Genomic DNA, 23497 nt, shown 5'->3' on the forward strand with positions numbered 1-23497 from the left:
TACAGCACCTTGTAAATATTTGTGTCCTTATATTGTATCTCTTATGTGGACATAAAATGTGTGTGTGTGTGTGTGTGTGTGTGTGTGTGTGTGTGTGTGTGTGTGTGTGTGTGTGTGTGTGTGTGTGTGTGTGTGTGTGTGTGTGTGTGTGTGTGTGTGTGTATGTGAAAATCATACTGAAATGCCTCCACCATTTACCCTGTTCCTCGTCCTGGTTGAATGTGAGAATGTGTGAGTGTGAATTTTGCTTAGTTTTTTGTTTTGTTTTTTGTATTTAGTTTTTTTAGTTTCTTGTTTACTCTTAATACCAATATTGTTAATTATTGATTAGCCTAATGTAAAAAAAAGTGTATTTTCATGTCACTCTTGATTTAGTCTGTTCTTTTCTATCATCTGCTAAAAATGTGAGATTTGTAAAAAAAACTAAAAACAAATTATGCCTCCAGCGTTGATTTTATTTTTTAATTCTTCTTCCCCAACTTACGGTATTTGTTGAAAAGCTTAGACTTTTTGGACAAAACTGATGAAAGGATAAACTATATGGGGAGTTCTACTACTGTAGCTTCTTTCCCAAACCATTCATTCAAACTGGCCTCATACCAGAAACAGCTTTTCAAAAATGTTTTCAATACCATGAAATTAACATTGGTGAAACATCTAGCTGTTACCATGGCTACGATGCTTACAGTGTCATGCTGCTTTGAGAAATAGAGTAAAGCCCGTTATAGACTTGGTTGCACAACACCGTCACGCAACCAAGTATAAATTAGCCATAATTATGAGGTGAGTAAGTACTAATTGGAGGAAAACAAAAACGAGTTGAGTGCACTTGAATGACCCAAGTGGTAACTGTGGATAAAAGTGGGTTGAAAACCCCTCTATTTACTATCATACAGTACTTGAGCTTTAACAACAACAGGAGTGCTCCTGCTAATTGTAATGCAGTAGAAAGCATACATGGCAGCCATGTCAACTGCTGACAGTATAATCAGTACATGAACTAATTCAAACATAAATTGCAGACCCAGTGCACAAGAACACAGTTGCTCTGTGCTTCATTAAACCCATTAAGACCAGGAAGGTCTTTTAGATTTTGGTCACTTTAACCATTATTGTAGCCTAAATAGTGATTTCCTTTTTGCTAATCTTTCAATATATATATATATATATATATATATATATATATATATATATTTTTTTTTTAAGTGAACATCTTTAACTCAAGTCTTTGCTTCTGGGGGGTCGCTGGAAAAAAATATTTTGAGATGGGGGCCCACGGCCAAATACTTTTGGGGGTCCTTGACATGAGAAAGTCTGAGACACTGATATACAACATGCTGTAGGTTTTCTTCAGAAAACATATTAAGATGTAGAGACATTTGTAGAATCTGTTTCAGGTCTTACTTGGTTAATAATTAAACCCTATATACTTACAGTAGTTGACCAGGGTACTCTAGGCCCCCTAATTTTTCCCTAGACACTAAATCTCTTCGCCGACAATAGTGGATCTACAACCTTGCAATGCATCACGACAAGCTTGTAGATCTTCTAATTTCACAGACTGTTCACCCCAGAATAGGGAAGCTAGGTTTCATGTGGTTTAAAAAAAATAAACACATTTCAACCCCATTATTACAGTACAGTCGATGTTCTAACCTGCAGGACCAATAGAACACTTGCTGGTAAAACACAGCATCCATCTAACAGGCTCACTAATATAATTGCAGGTGGTAAGTCATTAATTTGATTGATTAGAAGATTTAAGGGGACACCCACATTCTTTTCTTGTCTAAAATGATCATTGACAGCTCCTGTTGTGACATTATGACTTTAATTATGTGGAGTTTAAGCCCCATCCCAACCTCTTCACCAATAATAACCCACCTGGTGATGACGAGACGGTACATTCTGTCCTTGTCGTGGCTAAATATAACAATACCTACTGTATATTAATGATCATTTTGAAGTCACGATGAAGCGGACTGCAACAAATCTTCCTGGAGGGGATTATCTGTCTACTGGTGCAAGGTTTGAGCCTGACCTTTTTCTTTCTGAACCATCACTCTAAAGACATTAATAGCATATCATTTTAACACTTGAGCAATCCAGAATAGTATAATCTGACGCAGAAAACGAATTTAATTTGAGTCTCCTCAAGTTTAGTCAGGTTTTAACCATTTATTGCATAAATGGAATACAGATAATCTTGGCGTTAATGGGCTCCGCGTTCGGAGATGTTCCCTGAATTTTGTGCATGCTTTTGGAGCATGCTAAGCAAAATCAGTAAAGCTAAGCAATACCCACCATAGGGATACAATAGCAGAACAATAGTAATGCATTGACATGTAACTTAGTCAAAATCACAGTATTTGAGCTTAACAACATTGACATATAACTTAGTCAAAATCACAGTATTTGAGCTTAACAACATAGCTAGCAGCGAATGATTCTGAAGCTTCGGAAACTAAGCATAGGTAGAGAAAGCAATAGCCGTAACAGCCGTATTTAAAGGAGCCTTCCCTACTGATTGAGAGCTTTGATTGGAGTATGGCAGTCATGTGACGTAATGACCAGCAGGTATGAGAATGAGGAATGAGAACAGAGCTGACTGACAGCTGACTACAGCTGGGCGGGACGACTCCTGTGTCCTGCATAAACTAACACCGCTTGCTCCATTTATTGGCTTAGGAATGCGACAAAAACTAACAAATGAATGAGACTGAATTCAAGTCTGCATGGGGTGAATAACCAAATAATGCATGCAGGGCAGAATTAGGACGATACCCTCTCATAATCAAAATAAAAAAGAGAGCATTCAAATTTTATAACCACTTAAAAGAAAGTGACCCAGATGCACTTCATAACAAGGCACTCACACACAGAGAAACCCTAGAGAGATGCCCCCTCAGCCAACTGGTCCGGGAACTCTGTACACAAACACAAGCAGAGCCACCAGACAGACAATTCACCGGACTAAACCAAATTATAAAACAGCAGAAAGAAAGCTACCTGACACATTGGAGAGAAGCAACCCAAAAGCAGAGCAAACTAGAATGCTATTTGGCCCTAAACAGAGAATACACCATGGCAGAATACCTGAGCAAGGTGGCCGACCCAAAACAAAGAAAAATCTTGACTAGGTACAGACTCAGTGAGCACAGTCTTGCAATCGAGAAAGGACGTCACAGGCATACCCGGCTCCCTAGAGAAAACAGACTTTGCACCCACTGCACACAAAATGAAGTGGAAACTGAGCTACACTTTCTAACCACCTGTCCGCTGTACCAAGACATCAGAGACACATACTTCCCACAGATCATAACCACCCAAGGAGAGTTTCAAAACATGACCAATGACGAAAAACTCCCATACCTGCTGGGGGAAGTAAAACAATGTGCAAACACAGCAGCAAGATTTGTGAGCTGCTGTGATAAGAGAAGGATATCAAATGGAACCCAACCACCTTAAAAACCATTGTATATATCACTGCTCTGCCTGCACGTTACCGTGATGCATGAAAACTGTTTTCACCTGTATATATTCTGTTCTGATTGTATTGTATTGTATTGTATTGTGTGTACACTTCTGCTTTGGCAATGTAAACGTATGTTTTCTCATGCCAATAAAGCCCCTTGAATTGAATTGAATTGAATTGAATAATCATTAGAAAAAAGGTCATTATGGGGGTGAACTATTCATTTAAAACAGGAATTATTCATAAGGACCACATACTGTAAACAAGGGCATTGTTGGTACAGTGTGCTGCAGGAGTCAGGTGGTACAGTACCTTGTTGAGTTTAAGCTTGCTCTTCCTCTTTCTGCCTTGGAGGTGACCAGAGATGTGGTACAGAACTGTACTGCCCCGTAACGAGCTGAAAGGAGAACCCGTCTTCACCCGCCGGCGCTCTGAACACACACGCGCGCGCACACACGCAAGCACACGCAAGCACACGCACACGCACACGCACACGCACACGCACACACACACACACACACACACACACACACATTACATCATGATTATGGCGAAGTCACCCTACAATACACTATTCCCTTGGATGGCATCAAGGATGGCATCAAAATAATAAATCTGCCATTGCATTTCTTCTGCAATATGTAATACACTGTCCCAAAAGGCAATACATAAATAAATAAAAAAGAACAGATTGAAAAAGTGCAATTTCTCATAAATGCAAAAGCAAAGAAAATAACCTGGATTTTTCCTTTTTTTGTGTTATTGCAAATGTCAAAGAAAATGCGTCTGCATATTATTTATCCATAACTTCTGGTTGATAATGTCTCGCCGTGTGAACACCATGTCCCCAACAATACAAAATGAACAATTGTCCATCTGATGGGGATGGATATGTTGTTTGGGTATTTCTCATCACGGCGAACTGCTGGAGTCCATTTGTGTGTGTGTGTGTGTGTGTGTGTGTGTGTGTGTGTGTGTGTGTGTGTGTGTGTGTGTGTGTGTGTGTGTGTGTGTGTGTGTGTGTGTGTGTGTTTCCAGTTCATTGGGGTTGATAAAACATAGTACTGTAGAGTAGTGATGGTCTCCAGATAGAGGAGCAGGGTAATGGGAGATGGCAGTGTGTTGCTGCTGGGGTGCACAGCTCCATTCTCACTGCAGTGGACCCATAGGAGAGACTTGGCTCCAGGGGAATATCCCAGTGATATTAAAGCTGCACAATGCGATAACCAGTGTTGGAGGGAATGCTACTTTGAAAGCATATAGGCCGATAGCATTGCAAGCTACCAATTATTTCACACTAGAAAAAGTTGAACTGCTGCAAAGTTACCTCAGGAGGAAATCGAGGATGGTTAACTAAAGCACTGTTTCTCAACCACTGTGCCTGGGGACCTTTGGTGTGCCCCTGAGAAGGGTCAAGTGTGCCCCTTGAAACTGCTTGAAAGCCAGCATTGTATTTATCATTTTAAAAATGATTTAAACTAGTGAAAACAGCCGATCTACAAGCACACAACGCCTCGCGGTGCGAGGCGTTGTGTGCTTGTAGATCTGCTGTTTTCACTACTGTTGTGCGACAGCCTTGTATAATGAAGCAGGGCTTTACTTTGCGAAGAAACGTACAAATTTGAAACTTGGAGATACAAGGTTTCTTCCCGACAGTGACGATATTTACACCCCCGTATTATGTTTGTGTGCCCATGGATTCTTGGGACATGAAAAGTGTGCCCATGCAGAAAAAAGTTTGAGAAACACTGAAACACTAAAGTACTTACGTTTACAGATTTATTTTCTTTTTTTATAGTTTTTTTGACTGGATATAGATTGGAAGGTGGACATGATTTGTCACTATTTATAAAGGACACGTAATATTTTTCACGATTATCTGGCTAACTTACCAGACAGCACAGCGACATAACGCCAATGCCAACTCTCCCTCTGTAACAATGTAGCGTCGGGAGCGTTTGCTCATTGGGAAGATGCATTTGTGACGTCGCTGCGCGAGCGAGGAGCTAAATTGGCAAGCAACGTCGCAAATGCATCTTCTCAATGAGCAAACGCTCCCAATGCTACATAGCGCCTACATTTTTACAGAGGTCGCAAATGCATCGCTGTGCTGTTAGGGTTGCTAATCCTGCTTTGTGAAATACAATTTTGACCCTCTCACTTCTACCAACCTTGCCAACTCCCCAGTCCCCAAGTAGGCCTAACATGTCTATGCCTACATAAAAAGTTATTCCCATTGCAATAACTGTCCCGCTTGTTTACAGGTCGAAACCAAAACAATAAAATACCAAACTATTCATGGGAAAGTGCAAGGACTGTCATCTTTGGTTTCGTATGCAATCTCTATATCAGCCATAAACCTAGAACACAACAACCCAGAGTCCATGTGCATGAATTGCACCAAGCAGGATTACTCATAGGAAGTTCAGTTCAATTACAGTAGAGAAGTTATAATTTTGTTATGGCCCAAAACTACACACAAAATGACCCATAAAAGTAATTAATCTACTCATACAAATATGCAAATATTTGTTGAAATTCGCGAATTACATGCAATTCACTACTTCCCAACACTGACAATAACTGCTAAAGTGTGTATGTGCATGCTCGTGCACATGTGCGTGTACTGTACTATGCTTATTCTGCGTGTGCATGCACGCACGCTTGTATGCGTGCATACTGTACGCATCCGTGTCTCCATATGCCTATGTTTCTGTGTCTCTGTTTCTACGTTCATGCTTGTGTATGTGCGCGTGCAGTGGTGGAAAAAGTACTCACATACTTTACTTAAGTGAAAGTATCAATACTGCAATATAGAATACTCTGTTACAAGTAAAAGTCCGGAATTCATAATGTAGTATGAGTAAAAGTATGAAAGTGTTGGCATCAAAATATACCAAAAGTAAAAGTACAAAATGTTTGAAAATAGAACATCTACAAGCTCACAACGTGTCGCATCGTTGATTGGCTATTTTCAAATAGCCTTAGGAATAAAATAGGGCTAAAGTGGTTCATATATGTTTTATAATATTATAATTTATATCCGCAAAGTAACTAGTAACTAAAGTTTTCAAATAATTGTACTGAGGCAAAAGTACAACATTTGGATCCGAGATGTAGTGAAGTAGAAGTGAAAGTATTGGAAATGGGAAATACTCAAGCAAATTAAGTACAAATACCTCAAAATTGTACTTAAGTACAGCACAAAAGTACAGCACATAAGTAAATCTACTTAGTTACTTTCCACCACTGCGCGCACGTGTGCACGCATGCTCTTGCGCGCGCGCGCGCGCGTGTGTGTACAGTACAGTATGTGTGTACTAGTGCAGATGAGGCTCTCAGACAGGCCTCATCCATAATGTGGAGGAGCCATGGGGGACATGGCCACGGCAGGAGCACAGAGACAGAGACACTTATTTTTAGATCTAATGAATTTCCACCTCCCCACCACACCTACACCTCACCCCCCCCCCGCTTTAAAACCGCGGAGAGAGGTCAGGAGGGGGAGGGGAGGAGGGGGGAGGAGGAGGAGGGGAGTGAGGGTGGCTGGGGGAGGATTTGGCAGAGCGGGTCAGGTAGAGAGAGGTGTAGGTACAGTAGAGCAGATTGGGGGGGGGGGGGGGGGGGGGGGGGGAAGGGTACAGAGGAGAGGAGAAGGAAGGATGTCGTAGACAACAGAGACAGGGCTTTCCCTTCTGTACAGCCACTGTGGACACGGACACACTTGTGTGTGTGTGTGTGTGTGTGTGTGTGTGCGTGCGTGCGTGCGTGCGTGCGTGCGTGCGTGCGTGTGTGTGTGTGTGTGTGTGCGCGAGCGTGCGTGCCGCGCACACGCGTGTGCATGTGTCCGCCAGAATGTGTCTCCGTCTGTCCTTGAGGGGTTTCCCTCTGTTAATGAAAGCATGCATCCTTTTTGCTACTGCTGCAACAGCACAGCCACACAGCCACACGCACACGCACACGCACACACACACACACACACACACACACACACACACACACACACACACACACACACACACACAGTACAGGTACACACCGTCCACCTCAGTCTGCATTTGCATTACAGTAACATTAAAAATGCTTAGAGGTTACCATGCACAGTTCAGACAAGCTTGTCAACCCCAATCTTAAAGGCTTTCATCTCACTTTGAAGCATGCTGCATCAGCCTTTCACTTTGTAAGGAATGTACCTGGTTACGCGGGAGGAAATAACAGGATTTTCTGTTTGTTGTTCTTCGTTCTTTTTTCTTTCTTTTTTTTTCTCTTCAGTGATGAGAGTAATTAGGCAACGCTTTGAGGGGCAGCGTGACAGTAGAACAATTAGTCTGCTGACTTTACACCAACACAGACTTGCCCCGACCTTCCCTAATGCCTTCCGGGCATATCTGTAGCTTAGGTGTAACCTTTTGAGGAAATTCATTACATTGGCAAAAATAACTATTTTGTATTCTTTTAGTGTCTGTGCTTGCGGCAACAAAGGTTATAAGAATCCTGAGAAGGCTAGCCATGTGAGTGCGAAGATAACAGGCTGATGACTCCACAGTATCTCTCTCTCCCTCGTCTTCTGACAATGTCTACCTGCAAGTAAATCTTCGTCGGCTCCGCATCAACTGGATTTAACTCTGAATGTAATCCCTGCATTACGTAATAAGATTGCAGCGTAAAGTGTCAACTGACACCAAATCTAGTTACAGTTATCATCTCAAGGAGAACACTGACGGTTTCAGAGGGTTTCATGAAGTTTTGAAGATTTTTGAATAATCTTGAAATGTATTAGCAACAAATGTTCTCTTAAGGCGGCATTCACAAAGGCAAGTTTTATTGCGATTAAAACGAATCCTGTAACGTATTGTCGGAAAATACACAACGTTTGGGCATGTGTGAAGACGCATCCGTATCCGTAATCAAAGAAACGAATGCAAATCCACCAAAAAACTGTGGTTTTGATTCGCTACAGCAAACGCTTCACTGTTGGTGTGAATCCATCCGTCTCAAATACAGGCAATGAAACATTGTGGTATATAGAGCCATGTGCAGGTTAAATCCATAGTTATATATAAAAGGTTAAATCCCCCTCCAGACCGTCCGCTCTCATTAGATTTATGATCGCGCATAGTGTATTATTTGTGAGGAGTTGCTCACAGTCAGATAAAAGGAAGGTGCCACTGGAGTCACTATTGTATATCATATATAGGCTATAGGCCTAATATAATATAGGCCGACGTGTGGGTCTCTCGCCCTTGCTCGCGCACGCACTCTCTCTCTCTCTCTCTCTCTCTCTCTCTCTCTCTCTCTCTCTCTCTCTCTCTCTCTCTCTCTCCAAATGGAGACGCTTTACACGCGGAGCGCAGAGAGAGAGGGAGCCAGCGGAGGGCAAGACGAGGGGCAGAGAGAGAGAGAGAGAGAGAGAGAAAGAGAGAGAGAGAAAGAGAGAGAGACGTTGACGTTCTCCTCTTCGTAGATATTCATATCTTGCTAAAGTATTTGCTGTCTGGTTTATTGCTGGTAGATTTTGCGAGTCCCTCCGGCCACCGCTGGTTTTATTTTTTGATCGCCCGTTTCCGACCTCAGATAAAGACGCCTGTGTTGCAATTTTGCGGGGGTCCTGCGGTTACATTGTGTGTTGAACTTGAAGAATTAATAAACATAGGGAGATGGAGGAGGCATTATTATGCAGCTTGGATACATACATGTCCCGTGGACAGACGTGGACTCAGCGATTCCTTGTTTCGAATGACAAAGTGCAGTGTGAGCGCAAACGTCTCAATTAAATATGCAAGAATGTGGCAACTTCACCCCTCCCATTTGCACGACTAAACCGAATTATATTATGAGAATGTGGCCTCAAGGAGATTCCTGACACAAACTCTTTTCAACATTTGGGGGTAGTTGCATGGAACCATATGGTTTAAGGGAACTATGACAGCAGGCTTTCCCCAAAGCAAGCCCATTCCACACCTCAGTGTTCTGTGCCTGTGTGTATAGGGTAAGGTGGTGACTGAGTGGGTGTGAGATGTCCTGTTCAATTGAGAATGCAATACGTGCAATGACTTTATCATTTTGTTCTATGAGGGTGAATGTGGGGAGACCAGTTGTTCTGGCAGCGGTGTTGGTTATTCGTGTACGTTTGGCCCAGTTAGAAATGGATAACGTGTTAAAGAAGCAGGCGCAACAGTACAGCAGCTGTATGATTCTGTATGGCACAACAGTAGGACTGTAAGATTCTAAAAGCAGGGCCTATCCTTCTTAGATATGCTGATCATATAATATGAGTCAGTGTGCTGGGTGATGATTGGCCCCTATAGGCTCTGGTATGCCCTACCTGAGGATTTAAGGCTAGCAAAGTCAGTGTCATCTTTTAAATCACTTGAAAACTTGTTTTATTATAAGCCCTCCTGGTGGTGGCTCCTCGATGCCTGTTGGTTACAACAGAATAATGACTAAATTGGGAGAAAAAAAATAGGTCAAAATAATTGGCTATTCTAAAAAAGGGGGGGGAGAGAGAAAATCCTGGTGAAAACATACTGGTCGATTAAGCCTGATTTATATTTAGTTGCGCACCAGTGGCTGACAATTAAAATACGTAGACAATCTATCAGCTCACAATACATCGCACTGCAATGTGCTGTGAGCTTGTAGATCTACTTTTTTGGTGCGAGACAGCACCTGCTGCTCTGTGGAAGTATATATCATGCTTTATCAAGAAGTAGCGCTATTGTCTGGCCATCACTATCATAATGGTCTTTCGACCTCTCGTTGAGATTACAAATGAAAACTACAGGCAGCTGACTCCCCGTTGTGATCTCTTTTACAAAGAGGCCTAGCGGGAATCTATGAAGCCGAAAACAGGCTGTCAAATAGCCACTACGCAGCTGCGTGAAGTGCTATAAAATAAATGTAAGCACTCGGGTTAAAACAAATTGGAACAAGTAGAAAAGAAAGGGTGAATGTATGTTCCAAGTAATCTCGGCTGATAATGTATACCGTTGGCATGGTGCTGAAGAAGCTAACAAAGGAAATAAGGAGACATGAGTAAATGTAACATCTCTTTTGTCTTACAATGTATGTTGAACGTAAAAAACAACAATAAAAAGTTGGTTGATCATGATCATACATTTTTACTTTTCTTTTAAAGCTAAATTTATATGGGGCTTCATGCCAAAAAGAAGTGATCTACAATCTTTTGGCAAGCATTTGTCGTTTTGGCAGACTAGTATTAATTAGGCTTAACACCGTTTCATTCCAGACTTTAAACAGGAACAAAACACAGCTACAAACACATACCGGTATGCACGAATATACGCACACGCACGCGCGCACGCACACGCACACGCACACACACACGCACACGCACACACACACACACACACACACACACACACACACACACACACACACACACACACACACACACACACATTTTGACAGTAGAGGGAACTGACCTTCTCTCTTCTCCTCTGGGAAGGCTTTGGCTTTAGTATCTGTGATGTCCTTAAAGGAAGCCAGGAACAGCACCACGTCTCCTTTCTCATTCTTAATGGGCACGATATCCAGCAAGCACCAAAACAGTACCGCTAGAAGGGAGCACAAACATGAATATACATTTATTTACTGTTGCCTTATAATAATAATAATAATACTCAAAAGCTGCAGTGTGTCCAGGTTTTATTTAGATTTACGCAGTTTGATGTCTCAATGTCCTGTCAGTTTTAAACCATGCAGATAATTCAGTTGAGAGATACAAAATTAAAATAAAACAATAAATTATGGATTCCTTTTGCCTCATCAAAGAGATACCTTTTGCAGATAACAGCTGTTCCATTCTACAATGGAAATCAAATATTGATGAACTGTCCAGTTCACCCCAAACATTGGGTTTAAGTCTAGAGACTGTGTTAACCATTCCATGATTTTAAAGCTTACCACACTTTCATTTTATTTGTTAGTTTATATCTGTTTATCTTCTTAAGGAAGTTGTGACATACTGTCGTAGTAGTCTGGGGGTGTTTTTGGTCATTATCTTGCTATAGAAGGAACCTTGGCCAGCTAGACTTTTTAGACCAGAGGGCATTGCATGGTGTTTCAAAATGCTATGGTAGCACTTTAGATTCAGAGTGCGAGTCACAAGTTGCTGACTCTGGAACCAGCATAAGAATCCCTGACAATCATGCTCCCTCCTCCATGTTTGACAGTCGGTGTCACACACTGACACTGAGGAACCGTCTACTCGCTCCTCAACAGCATGATGACTGCACAAGCATGAGCTATGAGTCAACTCAGCAAACCTGTGTGGATTTGCTTTGTATTACTGGACAATCAGCTCTCATACAGTACATTCGTTATGATCGACAAACACTTTTGGAGATACAATTGTCAGCCAGACTTTAAGATGACTTTTGACATCATGTACGACATACTCCCTATAGGTCCTTTGTTTACTTGCTTTCCGCCTGAGGAAAACGAAGAGAGGGAAGTGCACTCTGCAGAACCCAACAGAGAGCAAAACCTCGGCCCGGCATTCTGCTAACAAAATATTCAGTCCCTGGAAAGTAAGCTAGACGAGCTGCGAGCACAGCTTAAACACCAATGGGACATTATAGTTACTGCTGTTTTCTGGCATTCACTGAGACGGGGCTGGAGGAGCCCAGCATGCCCAACTGTGCTGTAACTCCGGCAAGTTGAGGGGAGAAGGAATGGCTTTTATGGTTACACGTATCTCTTTTTCCCCGGTTCTTCTGCAGACCATTAAAGTTAAACCTTTCTACCTCGTCAGAGAGTTCAGCTGCCCTCCTCACAGCTGTTTACATCCCCCCACAGGTTCATGAATCCTTCAGCCCTGGACGGGTAAATGGACTACTAGAGAACTCACACCTAAGTGCAGGCAGATATAGTACCACTGTGTTACAACCCGTCCTGACATAAAGATACGAGAGTGATGAAAAAGAAATGAAAGACCATGTGTTGCAACCAGACTGTCCTTTATTTTTGGACGCTCGGATGGTGCAGTGGTAAAAGTGCCTGCCCACCACCACCGTGAAGGTTGTGGATTCGAATCAGTTCATATTTATATTTGAGGATTGTTCAAAGTAAACAGTCAAACTGTACAGTGAGCAACTCATCCAGTGGTTGTTTAAGAAAGGGACTAAATTTAAGTCTCATATTTAAATACGGTATGTATATTGCGTTTGTGCACTGGAGAATATCTGAATATGACCATGTGTGGGTGTGGGTGTGTGTGTGCCATGTAACTTACATTGTTTTCCTCTCCTCTCAATAGTCATTTTATTAGTTAATTTGATTGGTTCAGGCTTGGCCTACAATACATATCAGGACTGTTTGTTGTGCAATTTCACCGCCAGATCACTCACTCACTCGCTCGCAGTCAGTATGGGGTCACTCATACTGTAAGGTACACACCTACAGTACAGATGTGCCATTTTAAAAACATTTAAAGACATTAGATTCCCTTGTAGATCAGCTATTTCTTGCTATTTTTATGATTTCTCTGACTTGGGAGTTTAAATCTACCCATGAAGGTGGATTCTGAAACGGAGTGGTTTCTTGCCATTTGCGGGTTTCAGCAAAAAATACGCTCCATTCTCCATAAAAATTTGAAAGGCAAAACAGGGAAAGAAACCTGTGGAAAAAATATGATTATGAATTCGTTTTATTTTAGTGTCATGCCACCGTGGCACGATGGCAGATCCCTCATGTGATTATTGAACACCTTTTCAACCATAATGACAACAATCAAGAAAGAGTACATGTTTTGATACATAAACAAACAATGGTTACCATGTTGCTGATAATATACAACATAGATAACAACAGAAAATAGGGTACATATCCCCTACTGGCTTTTTTCCATCTGGTCCCAGGCTTTCTCTAAGTAGTTTGCCAGTTTAAATGTCTCTTTTTCAAATTAACAGTTAATAAGTTGTGACTAGTCATTAATATTTCAATATAAAGTGGCAGTATACCTCCTCTGAGTACAGAGCGATCTTCAGGTCAGTGTAATGATCATATTTCATTTCTCTATTACATTATGTAATTTTGTTTTACATGCAGATTCACTCGGACGAGAAGCCCTTTAGTTGTACACGTTGTAACAAAGGCTATTAAACAAAGTGGACAACTAAAGACACGCACACGCACACGCACACACACACACACACACACACACACACACACACACACACACACACACACACACACACACACACACACACTGTGCTGTATCTGTGTTCATCCTTATCATAATTCGCCTACACATACAGTAGACACTGGCATGTATCCAGGTGGGGCTTAACTGGCTTGCCTAGTCTTCTTTTGCTATCTTTGACTGCCACTCGACCTGTCAAACCTGCGGCTGAAAGTGTCCTTTGAGCCACCTATCACGCAAGTTGTTGACTCTCAGAAACTTGTCTTCTGATTCTGTTGTGGCTTTGGGTTGTCATACTTCTTCCTGTCAGTTGCGTCCATTTTCCAAGTACTTTTAGATGGTGCAGAAAACTGTTCTCACTGACAACGTTATGCAATTTCTCTAAAGAAAAGTCGATACTTTTAATTCTTAAAATGGTCTGTCCGTCTGTCTTCCTTTGTCAATTGCGTTTTTGATGATAGCAATATTACAGACTGTAGTACTTCCTGCAGTTCAATATTGTCCAAATAAACTTTCAGTGGATGTAATAACCCACTATGTTCCAACACTACATTTATACAGAGGGTCTGTGAGTCAACAAAAGTTGAAACGTTGACAAAGGTTGGGATGCCTGTAGGAAACAATTTCACTGTATTATCTGTAATGCTGCCGCCAGTAGGCGAAATAGAAGGGAAAACAAATCGTCATTGTCGGGTGAAAACCTTGCACCGGTATGTCCAAAACCGTTTGTTTTGTGTTTATCATTTCAAAAATGATTTAAACTAGTGAAAACAGCCGATCTACAAGCACACAACGCCTCGCACCGCGAGGCGTTGTGCGCTTGCAGATCTGCTGTTTTCACTACCTTTGTGCGACGGCCTTGTATGATGAAGCAGGGCTTTGCTTTGCGAAAGAATGTACAAATTTGAAACTTGGAGATACAAGGTTTCCGCCCGACAGTGATGAAATGCAATGCAGATTTTGTGTAATTATTGCAAAGTGAAATGGCTGTATTCATGTCATTGACAAAATGTTCTCTCGCTGAAGACAATTTATTAGATAATCAACAGTGGCACACACAAACAGAGTAGCACTGCTGCGGCTGCCAGTGGGCAACATTTTAGACGAAAGACAATTACATACCATGTCTTGTGTTTTATATTTTTGGCAGAATATGTTTTGTTTGCATTCATTAATATGCTGACTTTAAGTGTGACTTTATGACCATACAATGATGGAATCGCTACTTCCGGTTCCTCAATCACAGAGCACAGAAGCATTAGATAAAGATGATGGAACATATTTTGACTTATATCATACCCAGTTAGCCATACAACCCAAGATTCCACCAGAGAGAGACGTACAGTTGGGGTAAATTTACTCAGTTTAATGGCTGTTTGAGAGAAGGCACACGTGTGTGTGTGTCTCTGTGGGCGCATGTTCCTAGAGCAGGGTGTGTGTGTTTACTGTAAGCACTATGCAGTGAATGCATGTACACGCGTGCACGGCTGCTCAATAGAATCCCGGAGGACATGTTATTGGGATTTATGAATTCCCCACAGAGCAGCAGGTGCTTAAATAGACTGAGCCAATACTACCTAGAAGCAGTGTGAGGTGATCCTCTCTGAGGCCACAGCACAGTCCTGACGACTTTATAGGATAAAACAGATGGCTCTGCAACACATCTCTAGAGCAGTGTAGTCTCTTTACGGTGATATGGCACCTTGGGGCCAAGTCGTCTGGAAGTGTGCGTGCGCCAGTGGCGTCAATTCAGCAAAAGCTAGGGTATGGAAAAGATGGGAGTCCTCATGGAAAATAATAGTAATAGTAATACATTTTGTATTACACGGTTGTATTACATGCTCACAACGCCTCGCAGTGAGCATGTAGATCTGCTATTTTCACAATGTCTTAAAAAGAAAACGACTTGTCAGTTTTTTACACAGGTTTCTACAGTTTCTTGGGCTGGATATGGCAGCCTGGAATGGTTTTTCAAGTGCAGCTAAACTGAGCATGTTAGTAAACGTGCCACAATTAACAATAATGCATTGCACCTGTGCAGCTGACCTGCGGAACCTGGGAATATAGCATTTTGTCAAGCTGGGGAGAATACAAGTGTGGAGAATATAATTATAATACCTTGTTAAAGTGACCATTATGTAACTTTGCATTTGTAGTTATTTCATGTAATTTAACAACATAATAACCAGCACAGATAGACAAAGAGACATTTATGGATTTATATTAAAAAGTAACTTTTATTTTCCCCCCTGGACCCAGGGTATGGCAGCTGCATACCCCTGCCATACCCAATTGACAGCCCCTGGCGTGTGCGTGTGTGCCTGCGTGTGCTTCATGCACTCGCACGCGCGCGTGTCTGTGGCTAATCTCGCAAACCACTGGACCGATCAGCGCCAAATTCGTTACGCACGCTGCCAGTAGGTCAAGGAAGTAAATCCCAGAACTTTTCACATATTGTAATTTATTATGTGTGCATATTTTTTCACATCCTCTATCAGAGAATTATGCAAATCTCTGTGTGTGTGCATGTGAGTGTTTGTGTGTGTATCTGTCTCGAGAACTGGTCGACCAATCAACTTCAAACTTGCCATGTGCATCGCCAAGGACTGAAGCCAAGGGAGTGAAGTCAGCCAGATCCGGCAGTTCGGCGCGCGCGTTCCCCGCCGCGGAGTGCAGTGCCCGGCCTCGACCCGACCCGATATGCGGTTTTCCGGAACCGGCACAAAAGGTTCGGAATCTCCGTATGCTGAGATGATGTCTGACATAAGGCTGTTCAGGACACCGACGCAAGCGCTGACTCATTGTGACATCACTTCTGCTGACTCATTCTGGCATCATTCCTGTGCAAATAGTATGCGGAGCTGATGTCTGATATCAGGGTTTTACGGTACCGGCATAAAAGGCTCTGACATCAACTACGCCACATTGAGTCAACACAGTCTTCGGCATGCGCGCTACCCGTCGCAGCAGGTAGTGCAGTGCCCTGCCTCGACCCGAGCCGATACACGATTTTCCGGAACCGGTGCAAAAGGTTCGGATTCTCTGTATGCGGAGCTGATGTCTGACATCAGTGTTTTCTGGAACCGGCACTGTGTCTGCAGAGATCTCCATATATGGGCATAAAATGGACGCAGACAGACAGATACAGATATCTCCATATATGGACATAAATGGACACAGGCAAACAGATGGTCAAAACGGTATAATGGGGTTTGAATTAAAGGGTGGGGCATTCATTCCCTATTTACATCGTTCCTGAGTAGGCCGGTCCCCGACTAGACGCTCGGCTGCCCGACAGACAGATACAGAGATCTCCATATGGGCATACAATGGATGCAGACAGACAGATACAGATATCTCCATATATGGGCATAAATGGACACAGGCAAACAGATGGTCAAAACAGGTCGTATGACAACAGGTATAATGGGGTTTGCATTTAAGGGTGGGGCATTCATTCCCTATTCACATCGTTCCTGTGTGTGAATGAGTGGAGTGTGTGTAATAAAATCAGCTGTAGACATCAGGGATTTGGTGGGGATTCCTTGCTGTCACTCCTTACCACAGACTGCGTGTGTGGACAAGAGCAGTCCAATCAAACACAGAGAGAGAGACACTTGAGCAAATAATTCTGCACAGCTTTATTCCACTGTGATAGATGTGGGAGGACAGCCTAAGATGATATGAACACAGAAAGAGAGACATGGGCAAGAAAGACAGAAAAGCTGGCCTGCAGAGTGCTACTAGTATACAGTAGATATGCTGGAAAACTAAGAGAGGAAGAGGCAGAGAGAGGATGACTGAACATGCAGCAGATAGTCAGGTTCACAATGTAAAAAAAAATTGCTTCCTTTAGAGTTTTTGGAGATTTGCAAAACTATATATATATATATATGGAATCTTCAGAGCATGGGGAATAAAAAAAAATCTATCTTGCCATTTCCACAGACATCTGCATGGCCACCATTAGCCGATTATGCATGCACGTATTTACATCTGGTTTGTCTGTTTTTTAATCATCATGTGTTTAGTAAATTATGGTCACATAAATGTTTTAATTAATGATAAAGCAGGCCATGTTTCTTGGCTGGCTTTCTACTGGTTATACGGAGTGAAGACCCGCCCTCTAGCCAATAGCATTCATTTGATTAATTTCCGTGTTTCTGGAGCGGATGTAGAAAGATGGCTGATACGACCGGAATGGCTCTAAAGACAGATATATTAAAACCTGGACCCCTTTCATAGAATATGTTGAAAGCCAGCCCGTTCTCACCCCCCTGACTGCTTCGGCCTCGCTTTCGGCGTCATCCCTGCAGACGCACTGGGATGTTTTTGGCGTCAATCTTGTGAAGCTGAGGGAGAGTCTTAGTGCGCATGCGGCGACAGATGTTTACTCGAATATGTATCTACCGTTAGTGGGAATCGAACCCGGGCCTTAGTGATCGTAGCCATGCCACCCTACCGACTGAGCTAGCGAAAAGGCTGTGTTTTTATCTTTGACAATACTAATCCAACGTGGACACTGCCGCCGTTCGCACCGGTTGTCGCGGCGACTCCCTCGCTAGCGCTCGCTCGACGGCGACTCCCAGAGCTCAGCGGCGGCTGAGACGGCGCGGCTCCGTCGTGGATAGTGCCGTGATCGGGAGCGTTGGGTGGCTGGTAAACCCTGCATAGTGGTTTCGAATCCCACTAGGGGAATTACTTTTTTTTTTCTTCTTAGACCACTGGGCATACCCGAAGCATCCCCTACTTGAAGCAGAAGGCATACCCATGGCATCCCCTACTTGAAGCAGTAGGGTAATTGACAGGGTGTCAGGTGTCTGACACTGACACCTTGGGGGTGAGAATGTGTTGTGAAAGCGTACCACTCGCTTGAATATATACTCCCTTGGATAATTCAAAGCCATTTACCAATCTGGAACTGAGTGACCTCTGATTGGAGGACTACAGTAAGTAGATAGTTGGTTACAGAGCTTTTTCCTCTCTCTCTCTCTCTCTCTCTCTCTCTTTGATGAATACTTCTGAACTGAATGGTGAAATAATGTCTTATAAACATAACCTGGAAACCTGACAGATATTTTATGGATCTATATACTTGTTTGTCTTTTTATTTATTGATTGATTCTTTTTATTTTCTGACCAATGTTTTGTCTCGTCCAGTTTGTCTTTCCTTTTGTTTCTTGTTTTTGTTTGCCTTGATATGCTCCTTTGTCTGTGCATTGAATGCTAAGCAGTATAATTGGGCAGGACCATAGTCAGGAAGGCAGAGGGGAGGTTGTGATGTGTTTTTGTTAATTGCTAATGATATTTAGGTTGTATGCGGGATCATTACTTGTGTAGTTCATTGTTAATATAATATGTGTGGATTTACGTATTTACTGTGTTTATTTGTGTATTAATGTATTTATTGTATGTGAGATCACACCCATTTGAATGGTGCAGTCCAGCTCACCTGGGTATAAAAGGCTGCTGCCAGTTACAAATATCAGGAGGCCAGTCAGTGGGAGAACTGTGTGTGACGAGCTGCAGTGTTCATGTACTGAATAAATACAGCTCTGGTTGCAACCAATATCATATTTTTCTTCACTGTTTCCAGCTGCTAACATGGTCATTCTCACAGTCCCGCAAAGCTTGCTATTGGCCAAGTTAATAAAATGAACACATAAAAAGCACTGCTCACTTCACACTGCATGGGCAGCACTGGCTGCAAAACAGGAGGCTGTGCATAATCTGCATTTATCAGCCTACAGCCATAGATCGGTGTGACCACTAGGGCTGTCTTCGACACAGGATTTATGGAGTCGATTCGAGTCGCGGGGGTTAATCCGACGCGTCGACGAATCGTTTTATAGTCTACTTTGTGTAAAAAAAAAAAAAAAAAGTGTTGCTTTAAACCACGTCAACATAATAGAATAATACATTAAGAGATTAATTGAATACACAGTGTTTTCGGTGATATCGGTGCGCGAGCGCAATGTTATCTGCATAGCAGTGTACAACCATAGAGTTATAACACACCGTTAAAACAAATAAAACATCTCCGCTGTTTCAACTCTGCCCCGTCTCTCTGCAGCGTGCAGTAGAGATGAGACATTCGCGAACGATTCCGCTCTCTTGAACGGCTCTTTTAAATGAACGATGGGATCCAGTCCGCAGTCGCGGGACACAGAGCACTGACAGAGTAATGAGTCAGTGTCGAGAACGAATTCATTTCAGAAAAGGATCATAAACAGGTGGAGGCACAGCTCCCGCTTGAGCCAGGAGTGTGTGGACATGTCATGGACGCAAACACAGCGAAACACAATCATTCATCATGGATTACAACACTGGAACAATTCAGAAGCACTTTAATTAGAAAATGTAACTTGTAGCCTACACTTGTGTATGTTAATTTGACTTTAGAAGATTGTTTACTACTTCGTGGACGCGCGTTTGTGCTGTGGCAGGTTATTTAATATGGGATTTTGACAGCGTGCTTCCTCCTCTTAACGGAACACTGTCCCGGCTCTGAATGTTTTAACGAAGCGGCGGTCTGAACCGTTCTGGCCGTTCCGTCTCACTTTCAACCCGACGCTGGTGCGAGACAATAAATAACTGTTCGCCGCTACTTCTCATTGGAAGTACATGACACCACACCAGTCCAGCAGTGCACCGCAGTAGCCTACTGGCAGTAGTAGGCTAACTGGTGATATAAAAAAATATATATTTTCGCTTCGACTCAAACAATTGGCGTCGATTCCCGGGGCTTAAAACGACGCGTCGATTCGTCGATTTTTAGAAGACACCCCTAGTGACCACATTGTTTACAGTTAAAGGGTTTTTGAAGCGGTGAAAGCCGCTTCCAATGAGTGGCTTTGTGTGTCCCATGTCCATATATGGTCATTTCAGTCCAGAATGAACAGTTTTTTTCAAAAACAAAATGTGTGTTTCATGTCCATATATGGTCATCCCAGTCCAGAATGAACAGGTTTTATCAAAAACAAAATGTCTGTCACCTCATGTCCATATATGGTCATTCCAGTCCAGAATGAACAGGTTTTATCTGTCCCGTACGTCCAGAATATCAGTCCAGAATGAATAGGGTTTTTCAAAAACAAAATGTGTGTCCCATGTCCAGTGGCGGAACAATTCAGAACCGGGCCGGTATGCGAGCCACAATGCTCGGGCCCCCTTACCCGTCTCACGCCAACTGAAAGTGTCTGTGGTATATTTTAATTGATACAAATTACAAAAGATTTTGAAAGTGCGCGGTTCCACTGCAGCCACTACACTGAACGTAAACAACATATTGTCTGTCTGTGAATAGAAGCCAATCAAGCCATGACATCTGTCTGCTCTTCCTGTTGTCCTTCACAATAAAGTGTGTGTCCCCCTTTACTTCCCAATGTGCGACATTTTACCCAGGTTAATATAAACAGGAAATGAGTGTAACAGAGGCAGCGCGATACAGAAAGGGGACCCAATTGCGAGGGAGGGGGACGGTCAGGCAGATTGACGGTCATTTGGACTGAGACTGACAGTCAGTCGGAGGCTGACGGCCGGGCCCCCGCGGTTCGCGGGCCTATATGCGGCAGCTTATCCAGCTTACCCGGACGCTCCGCCCCTGCCCATGTCCATATATGGTCATATCAGTCCAGAATGAACAGGTTTTATCTGTCCCGTCCGTCCGTCCGTCCGTACGTACGTACGTACGTACGTACGTACGTACGTGTGTAGTGTCCGTCCCGGTCTGATGATTGGATACTTTGAGGATTGGTCAAACTTCACATGACAATTCGGCCCTCCAGATAACATCATTCATACATTCATTCAGAATATAAAGAATGTACAGATCACAGAGTTCATAACTCTAGAACACATAGAATAACAGTTCACCGCTTCACTTCGAACCGAGGTTTGATTCCTTTTTCTCCATTGAGCAGATGGTGGTTTTCACTAGGTTTTTCTCCAGTGTGGATACGCTGGTGTATCTTCAGGGAACGGAACTGACGGAAACTCTTGTCACACTCTTTACAGTCAAATGGTTTTTCTCCTGTGTGAATACGCTGGTGTATCTTCAGGTGATCTAACCTACTGAAACTCTTGTCACACTCTTTACAGTGAAAGGGTTTTTCTTCATTGTGGATACGCTCGTGTATCTTTAGGTTGCCTACGGTACGGAAACTCTTATCACACTGTTTACAGATGAAAGGTTTTTCTCCAGTGTGGATACGCTGGTGTATCTTCAGGGAACCGAACTGACTGAAACTCTTGTCACACTCTTTACAGTCAAATGGTTTTTCTCCTGTGTGGATACGCTGGTGTATCTTCAGTTGATTTAAATGACTGAACCTCTTGTCACACTGTTTACAGATGTGAGTGTTCTTCCCCGTATAAGTCAACTGATGCATCTTTACATCTCCTGATTGAGTTAACGTCTTAGTAAACTTTTGACGGCTGTAAGATTTTGGTTCATCTGTTTCTCCTTGTTCCTGGCTGGTTACAATTCTGGTTATTTGTTGGAAGGAATCTGAGGGGATCTGTCCATTTATGGGCATTTGGCAGAAGACGTCATCATAGCTTGATTGAGATCTGAAGTGACGGTTCATCATCAAAGGGACAGAGCTCTAGTTTATGTTGGGTAATGGACAATCTCTTTCTGACTCCCTATGTTTTTTATCACCTTCTCTCACAACACAGAGTAAAAACACTCAAATCCTGTGGTCTCTGAGGAATGAAGTTGAATTCAAAAATATCTTCAGATCTTATACAATGCTGAGCAGAGCTACTGGTCTGACCTCACTCACAACACAACCGGTTGCCGTGCTTGTCTGACAACACCGATGAGCGCAGGCTGCCGCCCCTCCCTATTTGGTCAAGAGTGACGTCATCAATATGACATCACCACCATGATGGAAGAGATCCACATGGATGTGATGCCGTTATTAGACCCAGTTTGTTTATTTGTGAGCGGTGCTAACTGCTCCTACATCTGACTTTGTCTGTTTGTTCCCGCATCAGTTTGTATGTATGTCCCGCCCCATCCCCAAAGGCCAAGGTTCGCGGGATCCTAAATGAAATTAACTCATAAAAGGATGCAATTCAGGGAAATTGCAAGTGTGGTTGCTGTGACGGTGAGTCACTAGGAATCCGCTGGGAAATGAAATTCGTCTTACCATTTATATTAGAATCTATATCAACTTCACTTTTCCGTTGTGCAGCCGCCCAACCCGGATAACATTACTCAGACATTTTACAAAACTACAGGTTCACTTTGCTGGGGAAAAAAAATCTCGGACCGAATACAATAGTGTGTTACATACAGTAGAGCAAGCAAACACACTAAATAGCATTGATCACTTCACACTGGGTGTGATTTTGTCCTAATGGTTCAATGTGAATGAAAATAAATGCATTCTTCCCCAAACTGCTGCACACAGACTACCATGGCATCAGCCTGAGCTCACAAGTCACCAAGACAGCTAACATAATGATCCTCAACCGTCTTAGACCCATCTTAGACCCTCTACTGAGAAACTCACAGAATGGCTTCCGCCCGGAACGAGCAACAGACGAGCAGATACTTGCGCTGAGGAGAATATTGGAAGGGGTAAGGGAGTGGAACCTGTCAGCTGTGATCACCGTTCCTGAAAAGGTGGTCCAGATGATAGAGTCAAGCTACAGCCAGACTCAAGCCAAGGTCCAAATCTGCGACTGTGACGTCAAAGAATTTGAGATCCTAGCGGATGAGTAGAGTGTGGAAATCAGACATGGGAGAAGACCTCAAGAGGTGGCTGTTTATAGCTGAGACATGGACCCTCACAGCACAACATGGAAAGAGCCTGGATGGAATCTACACAAGAATGCTACGAATGTGG

General features: G+C 42.9%; 1 protein-coding gene across 1 annotated transcript in view; it reads right to left on the minus strand.

Moving 5' to 3' along the window:
• The window catches only part of kcnh8 (potassium voltage-gated channel, subfamily H (eag-related), member 8), a gene marked incomplete at both ends in the record, with an annotated part of 118122 nt that overhangs the window by 54950 nt on the left and 39675 nt on the right, over positions 1-23497 (minus strand). The window contains 2 exons of the mRNA XM_080735539.1: positions 3788-3906; positions 10921-11052. Coding sequence (XP_080591665.1) covers positions 3788-3906; positions 10921-11052 — 251 coding nt within the window. The remainder of the gene's footprint in view (positions 1-3787; positions 3907-10920; positions 11053-23497) is intronic.

The sequence above is a fragment of the Nannobrachium achirus genome (genome assembly GCF_963921795.1).
Source record: "Nannobrachium achirus genome assembly, chromosome: 10".
Lineage (NCBI taxonomy): Eukaryota > Metazoa > Chordata > Actinopteri > Myctophiformes > Myctophidae > Nannobrachium > Nannobrachium achirus.